The 15,734-nt window shown below is 36.0% G+C and overlaps 1 protein-coding gene across 2 annotated transcripts in view; it reads left to right on the forward strand.

The window, feature by feature from the left end:
• The window catches only part of LOC107721394 (regulator of G-protein signaling 14-like), a 17,335-nt gene extending 3,141 nt beyond the window's left edge, over positions 1 to 14,194 (forward strand). Inside the window, exons 3-15 of one of the 2 annotated variants that reach the window (XM_016529391.1) lie at positions 4,452 to 4,621; positions 7,745 to 7,837; positions 7,938 to 8,081; positions 10,743 to 10,934; positions 11,012 to 11,129; positions 11,219 to 11,262; positions 11,344 to 11,535; positions 11,754 to 11,830; positions 12,257 to 12,383; positions 12,931 to 13,006; positions 13,375 to 13,430; positions 13,522 to 13,624; positions 13,701 to 14,194. In XM_016529391.1, coding sequence (XP_016384877.1) covers positions 4,452 to 4,621; positions 7,745 to 7,837; positions 7,938 to 8,081; positions 10,743 to 10,934; positions 11,012 to 11,129; positions 11,219 to 11,262; positions 11,344 to 11,535; positions 11,754 to 11,830; positions 12,257 to 12,383; positions 12,931 to 13,006; positions 13,375 to 13,430; positions 13,522 to 13,624; positions 13,701 to 13,969 — 1,661 coding nt within the window. In that variant the 3' untranslated portion in view covers positions 13,970 to 14,194. The remainder of the gene's footprint in view (positions 1 to 4,451; positions 4,622 to 7,744; positions 7,838 to 7,937; positions 8,082 to 10,742; positions 10,935 to 11,011; positions 11,130 to 11,218; positions 11,263 to 11,343; positions 11,536 to 11,753; positions 11,831 to 12,256; positions 12,384 to 12,930; positions 13,007 to 13,374; positions 13,431 to 13,521; positions 13,625 to 13,700) is intronic. The other variant, XM_016529392.1, reaches the window with a different exon arrangement.
• Positions 14,195 to 15,734: the final 1,540 nt, after the last annotated feature.

A 15,734-nucleotide genomic window follows, 5' to 3' on the forward strand; every position in this document is an offset into this window, starting at 1 on the left:
TTGATTTTTCTTTTATGCCAAAAATCATTAGGATATTAAGTAAAGATCATGTTCCATGAAGATATTTTGTAAATTTCCTATCCGTAAATATATAATTTTTGAATGGTAATATGCATTGCTAAGAACTTCATTTGGACAACTTTAAAGGCAATTTTCTCAATATTTAGATTTGTTTGCACCCTCAGATTCCAGATATTCAAATAGTTGTATCTCAGCCAAATATTGTACTATCCTAACAAACCATACATCAATGGAAAGCTTATTTATGCAGCTTTCATATTATGAATTATAAATCGAATGTCAAAAAATTTACCCTTATGACTGGTTTTGTGGTCCAGGGTCACATATTTGGTGTAATATAATTTTTCAGATAAAGTGGGACAGATCCACAGATTTTTTTTTTTTGTGGTTTCAAGTTTATAGCATGCATATAAAAAATATTACATTTAAATCTTTTTTTTTTCTTGGAAGTTGGAATCTGGTCAAATTGTGTTGTTTTTGTCCCTGTTAGAAAACTGCTTAATATTAGCTGATCAAGATTGAAAGTTTCTGGAAGAGTGTAGTGAGTTGTTGTAGTGATTGTAGTGAGTTTCAAGTTTTTGGAAGATTGTAGTGGGCTGTTACTTGTCCCCTAGACAGATTGATCAAGGCTTACTAGGTCAATTACCAGCTGGTAGTCCATCTGATACATAATTTATTCATCTAATGACCATAAATGACGAAAATGGTTACCCTAGAAACAATGTAAAAATAACTACCAGAATAAGAAACACACCATTATTTCATTACAGAAAAAAGGTACAAAAGATGTCACTGGGGTGGTACCCCTTCAAAAGGTACTAATATGTACCATTTTGGTACTAATATGTACACTTGAGGTACTAATACTGTATGCACATTTAAAGTATTAAAGGGGTTCCTTGAGGTGTACTTATAATGTTAATAAAGTTTTTGCACAAAAAAAACAAACAAATAAATATGTGGAAAAAAGTATTATTTTCAACCCTCGTTCTGACCCTCTCTCTAAAATGACCTGTTTTTAAGGGGCGTGTCCTTAAGGCTTCTCAATAATCTGCCATTGTTATGATTGGCTGACATCATTGCAAAGGAAACAGTATCAATGCCCCCTTGCTACTGCATGTATGTAAGTGTGTTGACAACATAATCAAAATAAAATGGTAATTTCCAGACAAAGCATTATGAAATCATTTACTTATGGTTTGTGATGCAGCTGCAGTCAGATCTAGTACAGCTTCCTATTTCAACAAATGTTTCTTTGTGAACTCTCCATGACAATGTGCCTCGTTTACAAAACAAAATGCTCTGATCAATCCTCTGACATGATCCGGAGTGCCATTAAAAATGAACTGTCCACTTGTTCCTTACACTGGGATCCTTCTGATATCTGTACAAAGACGAGAACGAGCTGTTTAAACCAAACGTGTCAAAACGAATGTTCTTTCACTCCATTTTTCTTATTGACAGACTCAAGCGGGTGGACTGTTTAAGAAAGTGAACGCGCATACTGTATACTGTATCTAGTGTAGACAAGTATAGCGGCAGTGATTGTAATTTTTATTTGCTTTTGACACGATGCGACACTTGCATTCAAGCATAATCAAGTGTCAGCCGTTAGCTGCTGAATGCCGGTGGGCAGGGCTTATGGTGAGAAGAGAATTATTCGTCGATGTCTTGCTCTGGAGGCAGTGTTTATGCAAACATCTGCGCCCAGGTGATATCACCTTGCAACCTCGGAACCAAAATGAGCTGTTTTTGGAGCTTGATTCAATAAATGGTTTGTTTATAATGAGGAGGACATTTTAAAGGTGACATATCATGAAAATCTGACTTTTCCAGGTTTTAAGTGATAATCAGGTCCCCGGTGCATCTACCAACCAAGGAAACATGAAAAAGATTAACCTAGTAACTTTGTTTTGGTAAGCATTTTTCTACAAGTGTCTGAAAAAACGAGCACGTCTGATTTTGCTCCCCTGTATGACGTTGCAACGGGATCTCTTTATAATATTAACACCCCTTAATCTGTAAGTTTCCACCCACGGCACCGTCATTTTGATTTCGCAAGTGACAACGGTGTACCAGCTCTAATGCCATGGCGAAAGTTTGAGCAAAACACGCTAACTGTTCTGTCTTTCCTGCACAGATGAGCACAGATCACTATTTAGAGTCCAGTCAGCCCAGAGGAGACAAGAGAGCAGTGGATTTATTGATTTATTTAATGTATATTGCTGCTGCCACACAGATCTAAAATAAACAAGCGATTTATTTCCCAGCTGTTTACCTTTCACAGACATAAACGACAGTTTTTGTAACTCGTGTGTTTTTAACGTAAACTTGTGTGTGAATGAGAACTTAGTTTAGTACTCACATGCTGTGACAGCCGCTTTCTGTACGTGTGCTTCAGAAAACCGTACATCAGAAGTTTAAACTAATATGATTTAAAACGGATGATTTCAGCACGATAAACATAATAATTAGAACCAAAACAGATGTTTTTTTAGCAGGTACAAGCTGTAATGGCGCAGTTCTATTCTGGAAAAGGGGGCGGGGAGCAGCAGCTCATCTGCATTTAAAGAGAAACACAACGTGTTTCTGCTTCCACTCAGGCATTTTCAAAATTATATAATAAAGGATCTGTGGGGTATTTTGAGCTGAAATTTCACAGACACATTCTGGGGACACCAGAGACTTATATTACATATTGTAAAAAGGGGCATAATATGTCTCCTTTAAGCTATGAAATTTGAAGGATGTTTTAATGGTACAAAGACCTCTTACATGCCAAAAGATCAAGGCAAATTTGATTTCTCATGTCATGAGCTCTTTAATATGCACCTTTTAAGGGTAAATCAGGTACAAAGGTGTACCTTTTGAAAAGGTACTGCCCTAGTGACAGATTTTGTACCTTTTTTTTTTGAAAGACCATTTATGGATAAAGACCCTTGTGAAAAAGTCTAATTTAGCACACTTTTAAGCAAAGTGAATATTATGAAAAAATAATATGCTTAAGTGTAAATTGAATGCAATGTTTTTAGACACTTAACTGAACATTGATGGCAATTAGACGAATTATATTTATTATATTATAGTTTATAGAGCTTTTTGACCCACTTAAGTAGGCCTACATCTTTATATGTAATTTCACAATTTATTCTATTTTCTTTGAAATGTGGTTCAAGTGTACTGCCTAACATTTATGATAAACTAAAATCTACTTTATAGGGATAGTTCACCCAAAAATGAAAATTCTGTCATTAATTACTCACCCTCATGTCGTTCCAAACCCGAAATACCTTTGTTCATCTTCGGAACACACATTAAGATATTTTTGATGAAACCCGAGAGCTTTCTGACCCTGCATAGACCATGTTCAAGCCCCAGAAAGGTAGTAAGGACATCATCAAAATAGTCCATGTGACATCAGTGGTTCAACCGTAATTTTATGAAGCTACGAGAATACTTTGTGGTATCATTATTTTTGCTTTCTTTGTGTACAAAAAGTATTCTCGTAGTTTTGTAAAATTAAGGTTGAACCACTGATGTTACGCGGACTATTTTGATGATGTCCTTACTACCTTTTTGAGCACTGAATGTGGTAGTTCCCTTGCTGTCTATGCAGGGTCAGAAAGCTCTTGGACTTCATCAAAAATATCTTAATTTGTGTTCCGAAGATGAACGAAGGTCTTACGGGATTGGAACGGCATGAGGGTGAGTAATTTAAATTTTTGGGTAAACTATCCCTCTAATGTCATATTTTTGAAACTTGCATGCACTGAAAAAAGTGATTCATTAAATTTACAAATTTTTTTTAAAGGGTTAGTTCACCCAAAAATGAAAATTCTGTCATTAATTACTCACTCTCGTGTTGTTCCAAACCCGTAAGACCTTCGTTCATCTTCGGAACACAATTGAAGATATTTTTGATGAAATCGTTTAAGGTAAGTGGTTGCAATCACTTTATTTTAGCTAAATTTAAATAAACAAATTTAGTTGACTAACTTTAAATTTTTTTTATATAAATGTAGCTAAAATAAATTGTTTGCAACCACTTACCTTAAAAAAATTTAGTATCATTTTTTTTCAGTGTATTTAGATATATTTGTAATTTAGTACATATCAAATATATTAACTTTACATGTAATATTGAAAAACACACTACAGTTTAAATTATTATAAATTACTTTACATATGCTTTTAGAATATAACACATAAAACAATGTACTTTTTGTAGCATGACAAAAAATATTAAAACATTATGATTTAAATGTACTTTAAAGACACAATTACAAAGTACACTTAAAGGTATACTTAAGTGTGTTAAAGTTAAAGTTCTTGGTGGCTTTTTATTCTGTTAATATTTAATATATTTTCTGCAAAATCATTTATTTTATAATAAATGCTCTTTAGCATTCTCTTTGTCTCATGGTTGATAGAACTGAATGTACTGGAAACAGATGATCGGTCAGTATCACAGTACTCCAGCAGTAACACCAGTCTGCCCACCGTGCCCAGTGAAGGGAGCAGAGGGGTGGGTCAGGTGGCCAGCTGGGCCGTCAGCTTTGAGAGGCTCCTGGAGGACCCAACAGGCGTACGCTACTTCACAGTGAGTAAAGCACCACTATTCGTATAGCCACAGCAGTGAGAGTGAATATTTATCGACATATCAACGGGGTTTAAGGGAAAACATTGATTTGCTTACTGTGAAGGTTTATTTCACAAATGGCTCTTCTAATAGCACTCGACCAAGACAGCAACATCTGGCCCGTGTGAAATCCGGATCTGGGCCAAAACCGGTTGCTGTCTGGGGAGTTAACTGGGCAGGATGGATGCTGGAATGAACTATGTATAATGTCTAAGATTGTCAATTTTATGCATTAATTTAATCCTTTTTAATAAAAAAAAAAAAGCAAATGGAGCAATTCAATGTTGACGTACCACTTTAAACGGCTGCTACAGGCAACTTAGCAAATCTTGCAATTAATTTAATTAATATTTTTAATTGAATGACAGCCCTAAAAAACTGGCTGATTTTTAAAAAATATATAAAAATTCAAAACACTGCTTGCTGGTTTTCCAACATCTATTACATATAGCAAGCTAACCATCTTACTCAGCAGACAAAAGCAGAAGTGGTGTCCTAGAAATAAGCCTTTGCTTCTAGTTTCTAAGTGTACACGTCATACAGTTCTGTACTTACTCACTTCTTAATAAAGAGAGTGCTGCCATGTTGCTCGGCACTCTCATTTGTTTACCAACCAGGCAGAGCAAGTAATTCAACCCCAATTCATTGTGAAATGTGTAAAATCAGAAAAAAAAGCAGGTGAGGAGGAAAACAGACCACAGTATGAGTCACTGTAATTATAGGGAAATGAGGAGGTGTGGAGAATGTTTCAAAGGGGGGGCTGGAAGAGAGCTTGTGGGGGAAAGGACATGTTCAGGCGTTTAGGTGAGAGAGCTCTGAGATGGATAAACCTCTGTGAATTCTTCATTTGGTGGCCAACAGAGATGCCAGCTACACTGTTAGACATTTCAAAGGGTTTGTACAGTAACTTACTGGCAACAAGTTACTGTAATTAAGATTTACAGTAGCAAACTGTATTTGGTTTACAGTTGCAAACTGTATGTTTTACAGTAAATTACTGTAAAAAAAAATCAAATTCATCAGTATACTACTGTAATTCATTTTAATATATTTCATTAGATTTTATAATTTTTTATACAGAATTCATTTTATACCCTACATAGGTACTACTGGCATTCAATTAAAACAGACACAATAATTACAAAATATAAAATTTATTTAAAACATTGCATGTATAACACTTATAAATACAGTCTTCCAATGCTGGAACAGTGCATGTTCATTTCTCCTGTCTTAGGACATTTTGCAGTGCATTATCTTGATTTATCCTAACAAAGAATTTTTAGGCAACAGAAACCAGTGGCAGCTCGTCGGGGGAGGCAGGGGAGGCACAGCTTCCCCATAATTTTGAGGTGAAAATGGGAGGAGGACGATTTAATGTTAATAAAATTCACAGTTCATGTCTCAGAATGTGTATATATTTGTTTGTAATTTCGTGCCAGGTAAGTGAAATTCTGTATGTGTGTCGTTTTCTTTACGTTTTCTGACTAGAAGCAACCAAAAAGCTAATTTAAAGTGGTTAAGCAAATAATAATAATAATCGGCAGGGATCCCAGACCAATACAATTAAGTGTGCCTCCTCTATTTTAAAACCCACGATCCGCCACTGACAGAAACATAATGGGGAAAAAATATAAGCAGCCAAAGAAAACTTAGCCATCTGCAAAACCCAGGTGCTGCTCCAAAACGTGGCCACCACCTTTGCTCACCATCCACTTTGTTAGTGACAGAAATGTCTTCTCTGAAAAACAAGTAGAAATGGCACACTTTTAAAAGGCAAACCCCATATAGAATACACAAATCTCTCAAAACCATAGTTGTTTTCTTACCATGAATTATCAGTCTCAGGGTGGCTGGCCTACTCATGTCTTTCTTGATGCTTCATTGCAGTTGCCTTTAAAACACAAATACAAAAAATGCAGTAAATCTTAAATTCCATTAAAAACTATAACAAACTAATTCTAAAACTAGAAAGGCAGCTAACCATAAATCTTGTTTAACCTAGCTAAATACGATTTTATTTTCTCAATAGGCTACTGGCCAACATTAACTACTAACACCTGAACAAAATTTCACATTAGTTAACTTAATGCTAATACAAGATAAGCGTTGCTCGTTGAAAGTAATTTTAATTCGGTAATTCAATAAGCTGACAAAAGTCGTTTGAAACGACAGCGCAGTTTACCATAGTAAAGTTTGTTACCGTTATGTTGACGGGTAAATGTTACTAGGTTAAACTGGTGTGCAAAAATGTTGACACAAACAGACAGACAAACGTACATATATATTTTTTACCTTGCTTGCTGGTTTTATTCTCTCGTAAGGTGCATCGACACACAGCGCAGATGTTCTCCGGAACTCTTCCACTCTCGCGGGTTCATCCCCGGGCAAAACCCGCGGCGCTGCCGCGCTGGTTCCGTGTCTTCCTCGGACGCGAGTGGCGCGGCGCGACTTGGCAAAACACAATATAGAACCCATTATACTATCTACAGTGGATGCGGACAGTAAAGTGATGCCCCGGTATATTTCTGACGTACTGATGTACTCCAAGCGCTCGCGCTGTTTCTGACACGACGGACAAACGGATTTTCCAATCATTACAAGCGATGCAACATCCAGTGTAGTCAGTCCCAAACTGTTGCGGCGTTGTAGACACGGTGTAAGTCAAATCTTGTCAATCCAAATGCGAGAAATGAGGAAAATAAAGCAACCTCAATAGAATGGTGCCAAAGAGGCCGTTAAGACAAATACAGTAGAATACAGCAATTAAAAAAAATACAGTAAGTCACTGTATGTGGGGTTTGACGTCACAGAAAATTCCCATGATGCAAAGGGTATTAGAGTTATTTACTGTAAAGTGAATTTGCAGTATTATACTGGGTGATATACAGTAAATAACTGTAGAAATTACAGAAATTTCTAACAGTGTAGAACCAGAATTTTAATTGTTGCCTTGTTTTTAATAATAATTCAGGTAATGGTAATTATCATGTGTATATTCCCACCAACACATGCAGTTCATCCAGATTTGAGGCATATTCTTAGCGTGTCCCAAAATTAAAAATTTGTCTGTATTCACCACAGGGATTTCTGAAATCTGAGGTCAGTGCTGAGAACATCTTGTTCTGGCTGGCATGTGAAAAGTTTCGCAAGATACCTGTCCATCAAACTGAGCAGGTAAATATCAGTATTTTATATCTCTCCACTATTTTATCATTTTTTCTTTTTATTAATTCATACAAATAACATAAATATTATGTATGTTTTCTTACCCTAGCTTAAGAAAGAGGCATCCTCAATTTATAATACTTTCCTGTCCAGCAATGCAACATCTCCCATCAACATAGATGACAGGGTACGAGTTGAGGAGAAAGATGTACAAAATCCTCATCCTGACATCTTTCAAAAAGCACAACAACAGGTATGTGATGTCATACCACAATGCAGGGTCCTTAACCACTGTTTCCAGATGTTAAGGCTAAATTAATAATAAAAAAATAATAATTTCAATATTTGCTAAAATTATATATATATATATATATATATATTATAACTTTCTTATCTTAAATGAATTGTTAAAATTAAAATTATTATTATTATTTGTCTTTCTCTATAGGTTTTATGTTCTTTTATAAAACTTTCAATCATGACAACTCTCGAAATAGATTTTAACAGCATTTTAACTATAAGAATGGAGTGTAGGTAGGATTGCTCTTGGTGAATTTGCTACACTGCTGCTGTCATGAGTGAAGGCTTACTGCTTAGAATTACAGAAATTATGATACATGCTGCTGAAGCTGCAAGGTACAATAGAGAGAACCCCGTAGAAGATGTAGACAGGTGGTGCTAGGGAGGAAGAGGGCTAAAGAAAATTCTCATTGCACACAATACTATTCTGGACCATGTCGAGATGCAAATAAATAACATAAACAGGAAGGAGAAACTGACTGTGTTGCCAGCTTAAAAGAACCAATCAGCTACTCAAAATTGTTTCATGACTTGAACACTGCATGTTATAATTTTCATCAATGCTCTATTATTATTGTTAAGAAATAGAAAGGAAAAAAGCAGATTCTTTGCAGCATAGGTCTATTTAATGTTAAAAATAGGTTATAATTAAAATTTTTTCACTAATTTCATATTTAATATTAGTAAAAAAAATGCAATTATTTTACACATGCAATTATTGAATACACATACTTCTGGTGTATTCAAGTTTATTTATTTATTTATTTATTGTTATAGTTAAGTTGTACATTTACATTTACATTTAGTCATTTAACAGACGCTTTTATCCAAAGCGACTTACAAATGAGGACAAAAGCAGTCAAAACTAACAAAAGAGCAACAATATATAAGTGCAAATGACAAGTCTCGGTTAGCCTAACGCAGTACACGTAGCAGGGTGTATATATATGTATATATATATATATATATATATATATATTACACACACACATAAACACACACACATATACACACACACAAGAGTTGATGAAGGAGGGGGAGGAGGAGGATAAAGGAGGGAGGAAAATGTTGTATCACCCGTTTCCTAAAATCACTTTAAATTTCAGGAATATACCTCAAGCAAAAAAATTCATCATTAAGAAAAAAAATTTAATAACTGAACTATGCATATTATAGAGAAGATTTGGTCAATGCTCTATTACTGTTGTTAAGAAATAGAAAGGAAAAAAACAGCATCTTTGCAGAATAGGTCTATTTAATTTTAATTGGTTATAATTAGCCATTTTTTGTCATATTGAATATTGGTATAAAAATTAGCAATACTGTTTTTACATTGTATTCAAGGAATACATTTTTTTATTGGTTGTAGTTAAGTTGTATCACCAAATTCAACCTGATCTCATAAAAATACGTACCTCAGGGTACTTTTCTGCAACATCGTTTTTACTTCCCTTACTGCACGTTTCGCTGCAGTTTCAAAGAGAAATGTCCACTGAGTGGCGCTAAAACACGGGTTCAATATGTGAACCCTGACACGTTTTTATTACGTTGATATAGGTACGTATTGCTGTGTTTTTATTACGTTGCTTCAGGTACGTATTGCAGCGGTTCAAAACTGATATAAAAACTCATTTATTGATGCAACTGTGTAATTTGAACTTCCTTATATGCAGATTTCAACTGTTTTGTCGAACCGTAGTCACACGGGATTTGAATCGGAGCTCCTCACCTCTCAAGTACGTCTCCGTACTCCGTGAGCTACCGAACAAACCTACCATCTATGAAAACCCATACATATGAAGCTGGATATGTTGGATGCTAACATTCAAAAGCATCAGTTTTCTAATCTTCCAGCATATTAAAATTGTTTTGAAGTCATAACATAATATTCTTCAAGTAATTGTGCGAAAATTACGCTTTATTAATCAAAACTCTGTGTGTGAATAGGAATAAAAGGTGTCAGAGTTTTACTGCCTCCAGTGTTCATTTCTTTTGGAAACTGCAGTGATATGTACTTATTGGTATGAATTTCGCGTCAAATTTCAGAGGTACCTCAATCAATCAATCAATCAATCAATCTTTATGTTAATATTTAGAAGCCCCTGCTCATGACAGTGCATCCCTATTTAAAATGCTCTATATACATGACGTAATTAGAAAAATTAGAGCATTCCCATTATAATCAACAAAGTTGTCTTCACTGCAAGCAGGCACCATCTCAAGTATTTTTTTCAATCAATTTCAAATGCTTTCAACTACAAGACAACAAAACAGCAGAGATTTTTGCATTGCTCAAACAGGTGAAACAGGATCAAAAACCATATGCCTGTGAAAAACCTAAAAGACTATGCTCTTTTGTGAGGCTTAATAAAGAAGATATGTGTCATACCGAAAATATTTTTCCATTATATAATAAAAAAGTGACAAAGACATTTTTGTTGTGTCATATGGGGCGAGTCAAACCACTTTAGTTTAAGAACAGACAGCAATCATGACTCAATTATCCAGAGCTACTAAAAGCAATCAAATCAAGAGCCTACCCTCCTTTGACTCCCTCTTGAACAGAAGTGTCCTTACCTATCCTATCCTCTCTTTTCCCTCTCCCCCCTTCCAGATCTTCAAACTGATGAAGTTTGACAGCTATACTCGTTTCGTGCGCTCACAGCTCTATCAGAGCTGCATGCTAGCTAATGTGGAGGGCAGGCCTCTCCCGGGGCTGGACTCTCGTGGCAGACCCATCACAGCAACAAAACCCACCAGCAGCACTTCACCCAAAGAGCAAGTCAAATTCGATAGAACTAAGGAGGTATGAATTTCTCAAAATATGCAAATTAGAAATGTTTTATCCTAATAAGAGATTCATATTAGTTTGTTGTTTTCCAGAGGGTAAAAGTGAAGCCTGGAACAGTAGATGGTGATGACGTGGTAGAGAGGAGGAAAGTCAATCTGCAAGGCATGATGGGAAAGGACAAGCGCAAAGAAAAGAGAGCGTCCTGGGGAGGTGAATTTGTGATGTCAATATGGGACAAACTGAACTAAGAAGAGGCCTTTAGACGGTCTAATAAATTCTCTGTTCTCTGCCATTTCCAGAATCACCTATCAGCTTCATGACTGGACTTGTGAAGAGTTCGGAGGTAACTTGCCACAAAGTCTACTAATACCAGTATTATATCATGCCATATCAGTACCAGCTCATATCAATACTGTTGTCGCAGGTTGAGAAATTAGTGGCACGCTCTGCAGACGGAAGGGTAGATAAGTACTGCTGTGTCTTCCTGCCTGATGGTACAGCTTCTCTGACCCCAGCCCGACCTGGCGTCACCATCCGCAACATGCTCACCGGATTGTGTGAAAAAAGAGGCCTTCCTCTGTCAGACATCATTATTTATCTACATGGCAAAGACAAAGTAAGAAGTGTGAAACATTTACATGTGCATTACCAGTCAGAATATGGACACATTTTACTGAATTTTGTTTGTCATGAGCCTAAAAACCTTTTTATATAATGTTTTTATAGACAAATAAAAAATATGCCTATGTATGAATTTCTTTTCAAATCTAAAATTTTGATTTTATTTTATGTGTTCATTTTTTATTGTTATTTCCCATTGGGTGTTATGTATAGCAACCACTGTCACTGGACCAGGACAGCTCTGTGCTGAAAGACCAGCAGGTGTTTTTGGAACTGAGGGTCACATTTGCGTGAGTGCTAGAGAAAGAAAAAAAAACAACAACAACATTTTTAAATAAAAATATAATTTGTGCAAAAAAACGTGCTAAAGTGATAGTCCACCCAAAATTCTGTTATCATTTACTCCCCCTCATGTTGTTCCAAACCTGTATGGCTTCTTCTGCTGTAAGCAAAAGAAGATACTTTGAAGAATGCTGATAACTAAAAATGTTCAGTTCCTGTTGACTTCCATTGTACTTTTTGTCCATACAATTAAAGTCAATGTGAATAGAAACTGTTTAGTTACTAGTATTCTTCAAAATGCCTTTTGTGATTCACAGAGCACAGAAGAAAGAAGTAATACAGGTTTGGAACCACAGAGGGTAGATAAATGATTTTTGGGTGGACCCAAACAATCTGTTATGTGCACATGTGTTTGTGTTATGTTTCTTGTACAGAGTGAAGGTAGCCTTCACAGGAAAGACGGTGGCCGTTGTGGTGAAGTCCAATAAGACCCTGCAGGATGCCCTCGCGGCAATGCTTAACAAATACCGCCTCAGGTCACAGGACGCCACTGTCAGCATGGTGAGGGGAGGCCTAGAGTGACCGGAACAGCCATTTCATTCTTTGTTGAAAGTTAATAGTTTGACCTTTTCTGATGGACCACAAACATGCAGGGAGACATTGACAGATTTTCCGGTTTCTCTAGTTATTAAACTGCAGCTGCAAAAGTAGGACTGAGCCAATACTGATCAAATCATTTAATGTTTTTATGTCCATCAAAGCCCCCGCACACAACCCAGAAAAACTCAATACATTTATAATGCAGAAGAAACCTCTAGATGCTCTATAGTATTCATTATTGTAATGTATAGTAGCTTCAGTTCAAAACAATTCTTTTCACAATATGAGAATAAAGAGAATAGAATAAGAGAATAGAGCCTGCACAACTGAAGGCTCTCACTCTAACATCATGTTTTTCATATATACCGAATGTGAAGTAACCTAATTATTTCTAATAATTCTAATTATAATAAATTCTATTATAAATTACATTGATCTGTCTGATTCAGCCATTATGTCAGTCATGTGCTAACATGTTTTATCATTTCTGTTTTATTTCTATTTTCAGAGTGGAACTGGACAGATAATAAGTATGAACACAGTAGTCACCTCTCTGGCCAATAAGACACTAATTCTAGATAAAGGTATGTAAAAATTATATTTTAAATTCTACATCTGTCAGGTTTCACAGACAGACAGATAGATAGATAGATAGATAGATAGATAGATAGAACCTTGGAATTTTCCTTTGAGCTTGAATGAACAGACAATGATCCATGTGATTTGTATTCCACTCCCTGCTCTGTGGAGAACGTCATCTACCATTTGTGTTGTTGTTGTGGGCCCTGTACAGCACTAAACCTGTCCCACACTAGACCCGATTACATTAAATGTGATATACAGATGGAATTTATCAATATTTCTACAATGGGAAATTATGATTCCTTTTTCTTCCCTGGAATCAGTCTTGTTAAAACAGCTCATTCTAAGGTGAAAACTGAATTCTCTCTAGCAGGCGTTGATCAGGCCAGCAGCCCCAAAGGGAACTTCTCACCTACTTCATTACAAGTGAGTCTACTGCTTTAGGATAGCAGAATTCAATATCTTGATATTCTTCAGTCCTTCTTTGCGGTCTAACATCTTATGCATCTGCCACCAGGATCGGAGAGGTGCTGTGGATGCAAACATGTTCCCTCCAGGGATTTCCAGATCAGCTGCTCGGCAGAAGAACCCTGGATTGAGGAGAACCTATGACATGGAGGGTAAATGATGATTATCTCATTTCTTTTCTCTTGGTCTTCACCCAATCTGCTCATCTAAATGTATTGGGACTTTCAGGTTTGGTGGAGTTGTTAAACCGAGCTCAGTGCTGCAGTGCTGATGATCAGCGAGGCCTGCTGAAGAAAGAACATCTAATGCTGCCTCAGTTCCTTCAGTTAACCCTGGAAGAAGTGGAGGAAGCTGAGACAAACAGATCACTGGAGGAGCCCTGCTCCAGTATGGGGTCTCTCGAAGTGGATTCTCCTGCAGTACGATGTACAGAAACATTAGGGAAGGAACAATCAGAGAATGAGTGCTCAAACCCAGCTCGAGAAACTGTGGTGTGAGCTAAACGGACCTGTTACATCTTTTGCTTCAATGATCTGTCACACTGGAGCATGACAAATAGAGAATAATGTTTCAGCAATGTGAACATGGCAGTCTTTAATGATGGACAATTGTCATTAGGCTTTTTTTGATAAAAGCAATGATATGAAATATTGTTTACAGTAGATGTAATTCTGCACATGTTATTGTCCAGCTGCTTGTATTTATTTGAAAATGATTCACATAACAAAAATACATTCTGTGTACATGAAGACATTGCGTACTTGGCTTAAAGGTTACACATTAGCTATTGCATTAGTTATCGGGAATGAACAGTTTTTAAGCCTTTATTAGGCTGGATTCATTTTAATTTATAAATGTATGAATTTGCCTTTAATATTAAAAACATATTAGTGTATGTAAAAATTTACATTAATATTTTAGGTCTTTATTGACTTTAACAGTTTCCTTAATGTAATATTTCTGGGTGAAACAGGATATTTTTAAAAACAAAGGAGATTTTTTTTCTGATGTGATTTTTTTTCTTGATTAGATCATGAAAAGTAGGGTTCCATACCAGAATGACTTGAGTTATGGAGGCTCAAGTTCACCCTTGAGTGCTTCTAATGTACCAATGGTTCTGTAATATTCCTCCCGAATTGGAGTCAATGGCAGCTCTATGAAAGGTACATAGGAAAATTATGAAAAATGGCACAATTATAGTGGTTGTAATGAAGAGTAATATGACTAACTTTGGGGTCTTTAAGACCTACTTTATTGTGCCACCACCAGTTCAAAAATTAATTTTTTTCCAGTGGTTATAACTTTTGAAGCCTTTATTCTAGAAATACAGTTTTAGTACACCTGATTACTCTCCTCAAGATGATCAAATTCAATATTACATGCCATTTTAAAATGTACTGTATTCCATTTTTCACACTTCTTCAAATTTGATCCAATCTGAGCCACACTGAACAGAATTTTGATGTTACTTTTTGTTCAAACGGGTCAAGGGATGGGGGGCAAAAACTTTTGAAATGTTTGTCAGAAAATCATGAGCTTTGGTGGGGTTCACTGACAGCATGTTCTGAAGGTACCTGAGATGTTTACAGACAGCGGCAACTACTATTCAGAAGAAGGCTTTAACAAAAGCGCTTATAACTTTTGAAAACGTCGTGCAAAATGTCATTTGTGATATTATATTTCTTGATTTATGCTGATTCCGATGATATCTCACATGTCATTTTCCAACATTTTGCTGGTCCACTACTTTTAGGCATACAGTATCAAAAATAATTTTTTTTTCGCTACTTCTACAAATCCTTTACACTTTTGTCTAAAATCAGTTCCTGTTTGGTGCAGCTTCAGATAGTTCTGAGCATAAAATAACAGTCCTGCTTTGCATTTCTATACAAAACCTTATGCATTTTTGTGCCTTTGAGATGCACATAGTAGTCCCTCTGATTGTTTCCTGTGACATTTGACATGCTTGTTGTGCTTACTATACTTGCTGTGCTTACTGTAATTTCCATGCTTGCTGTATTTGTTGTGTTTGCTGTGCTTTCGGTGCTTGGCCCAGAATTGCTGTTTGCAGATATATTCTGCTTTTATTACCATAACTTTTACAATATTTAATTTAACAGATAATACAGTTTTATGCATTGGTATGCAGAATATAATCTCACTTCCTAAACCATATAACCGCATGAACTGTTCCGAGATATAACAACAACATCCTTAGCCTCTGTAAATGGTACGGTGGGCAGTGGTCATTCTTTATTTAGT

Source organism: Sinocyclocheilus rhinocerous, unplaced genomic scaffold, assembly GCF_001515625.1.
Source record: "Sinocyclocheilus rhinocerous isolate Xijiao unplaced genomic scaffold, SAMN03320098_v1.1 scaffold33, whole genome shotgun sequence".
NCBI lineage: Eukaryota > Metazoa > Chordata > Actinopteri > Cypriniformes > Cyprinidae > Sinocyclocheilus > Sinocyclocheilus rhinocerous.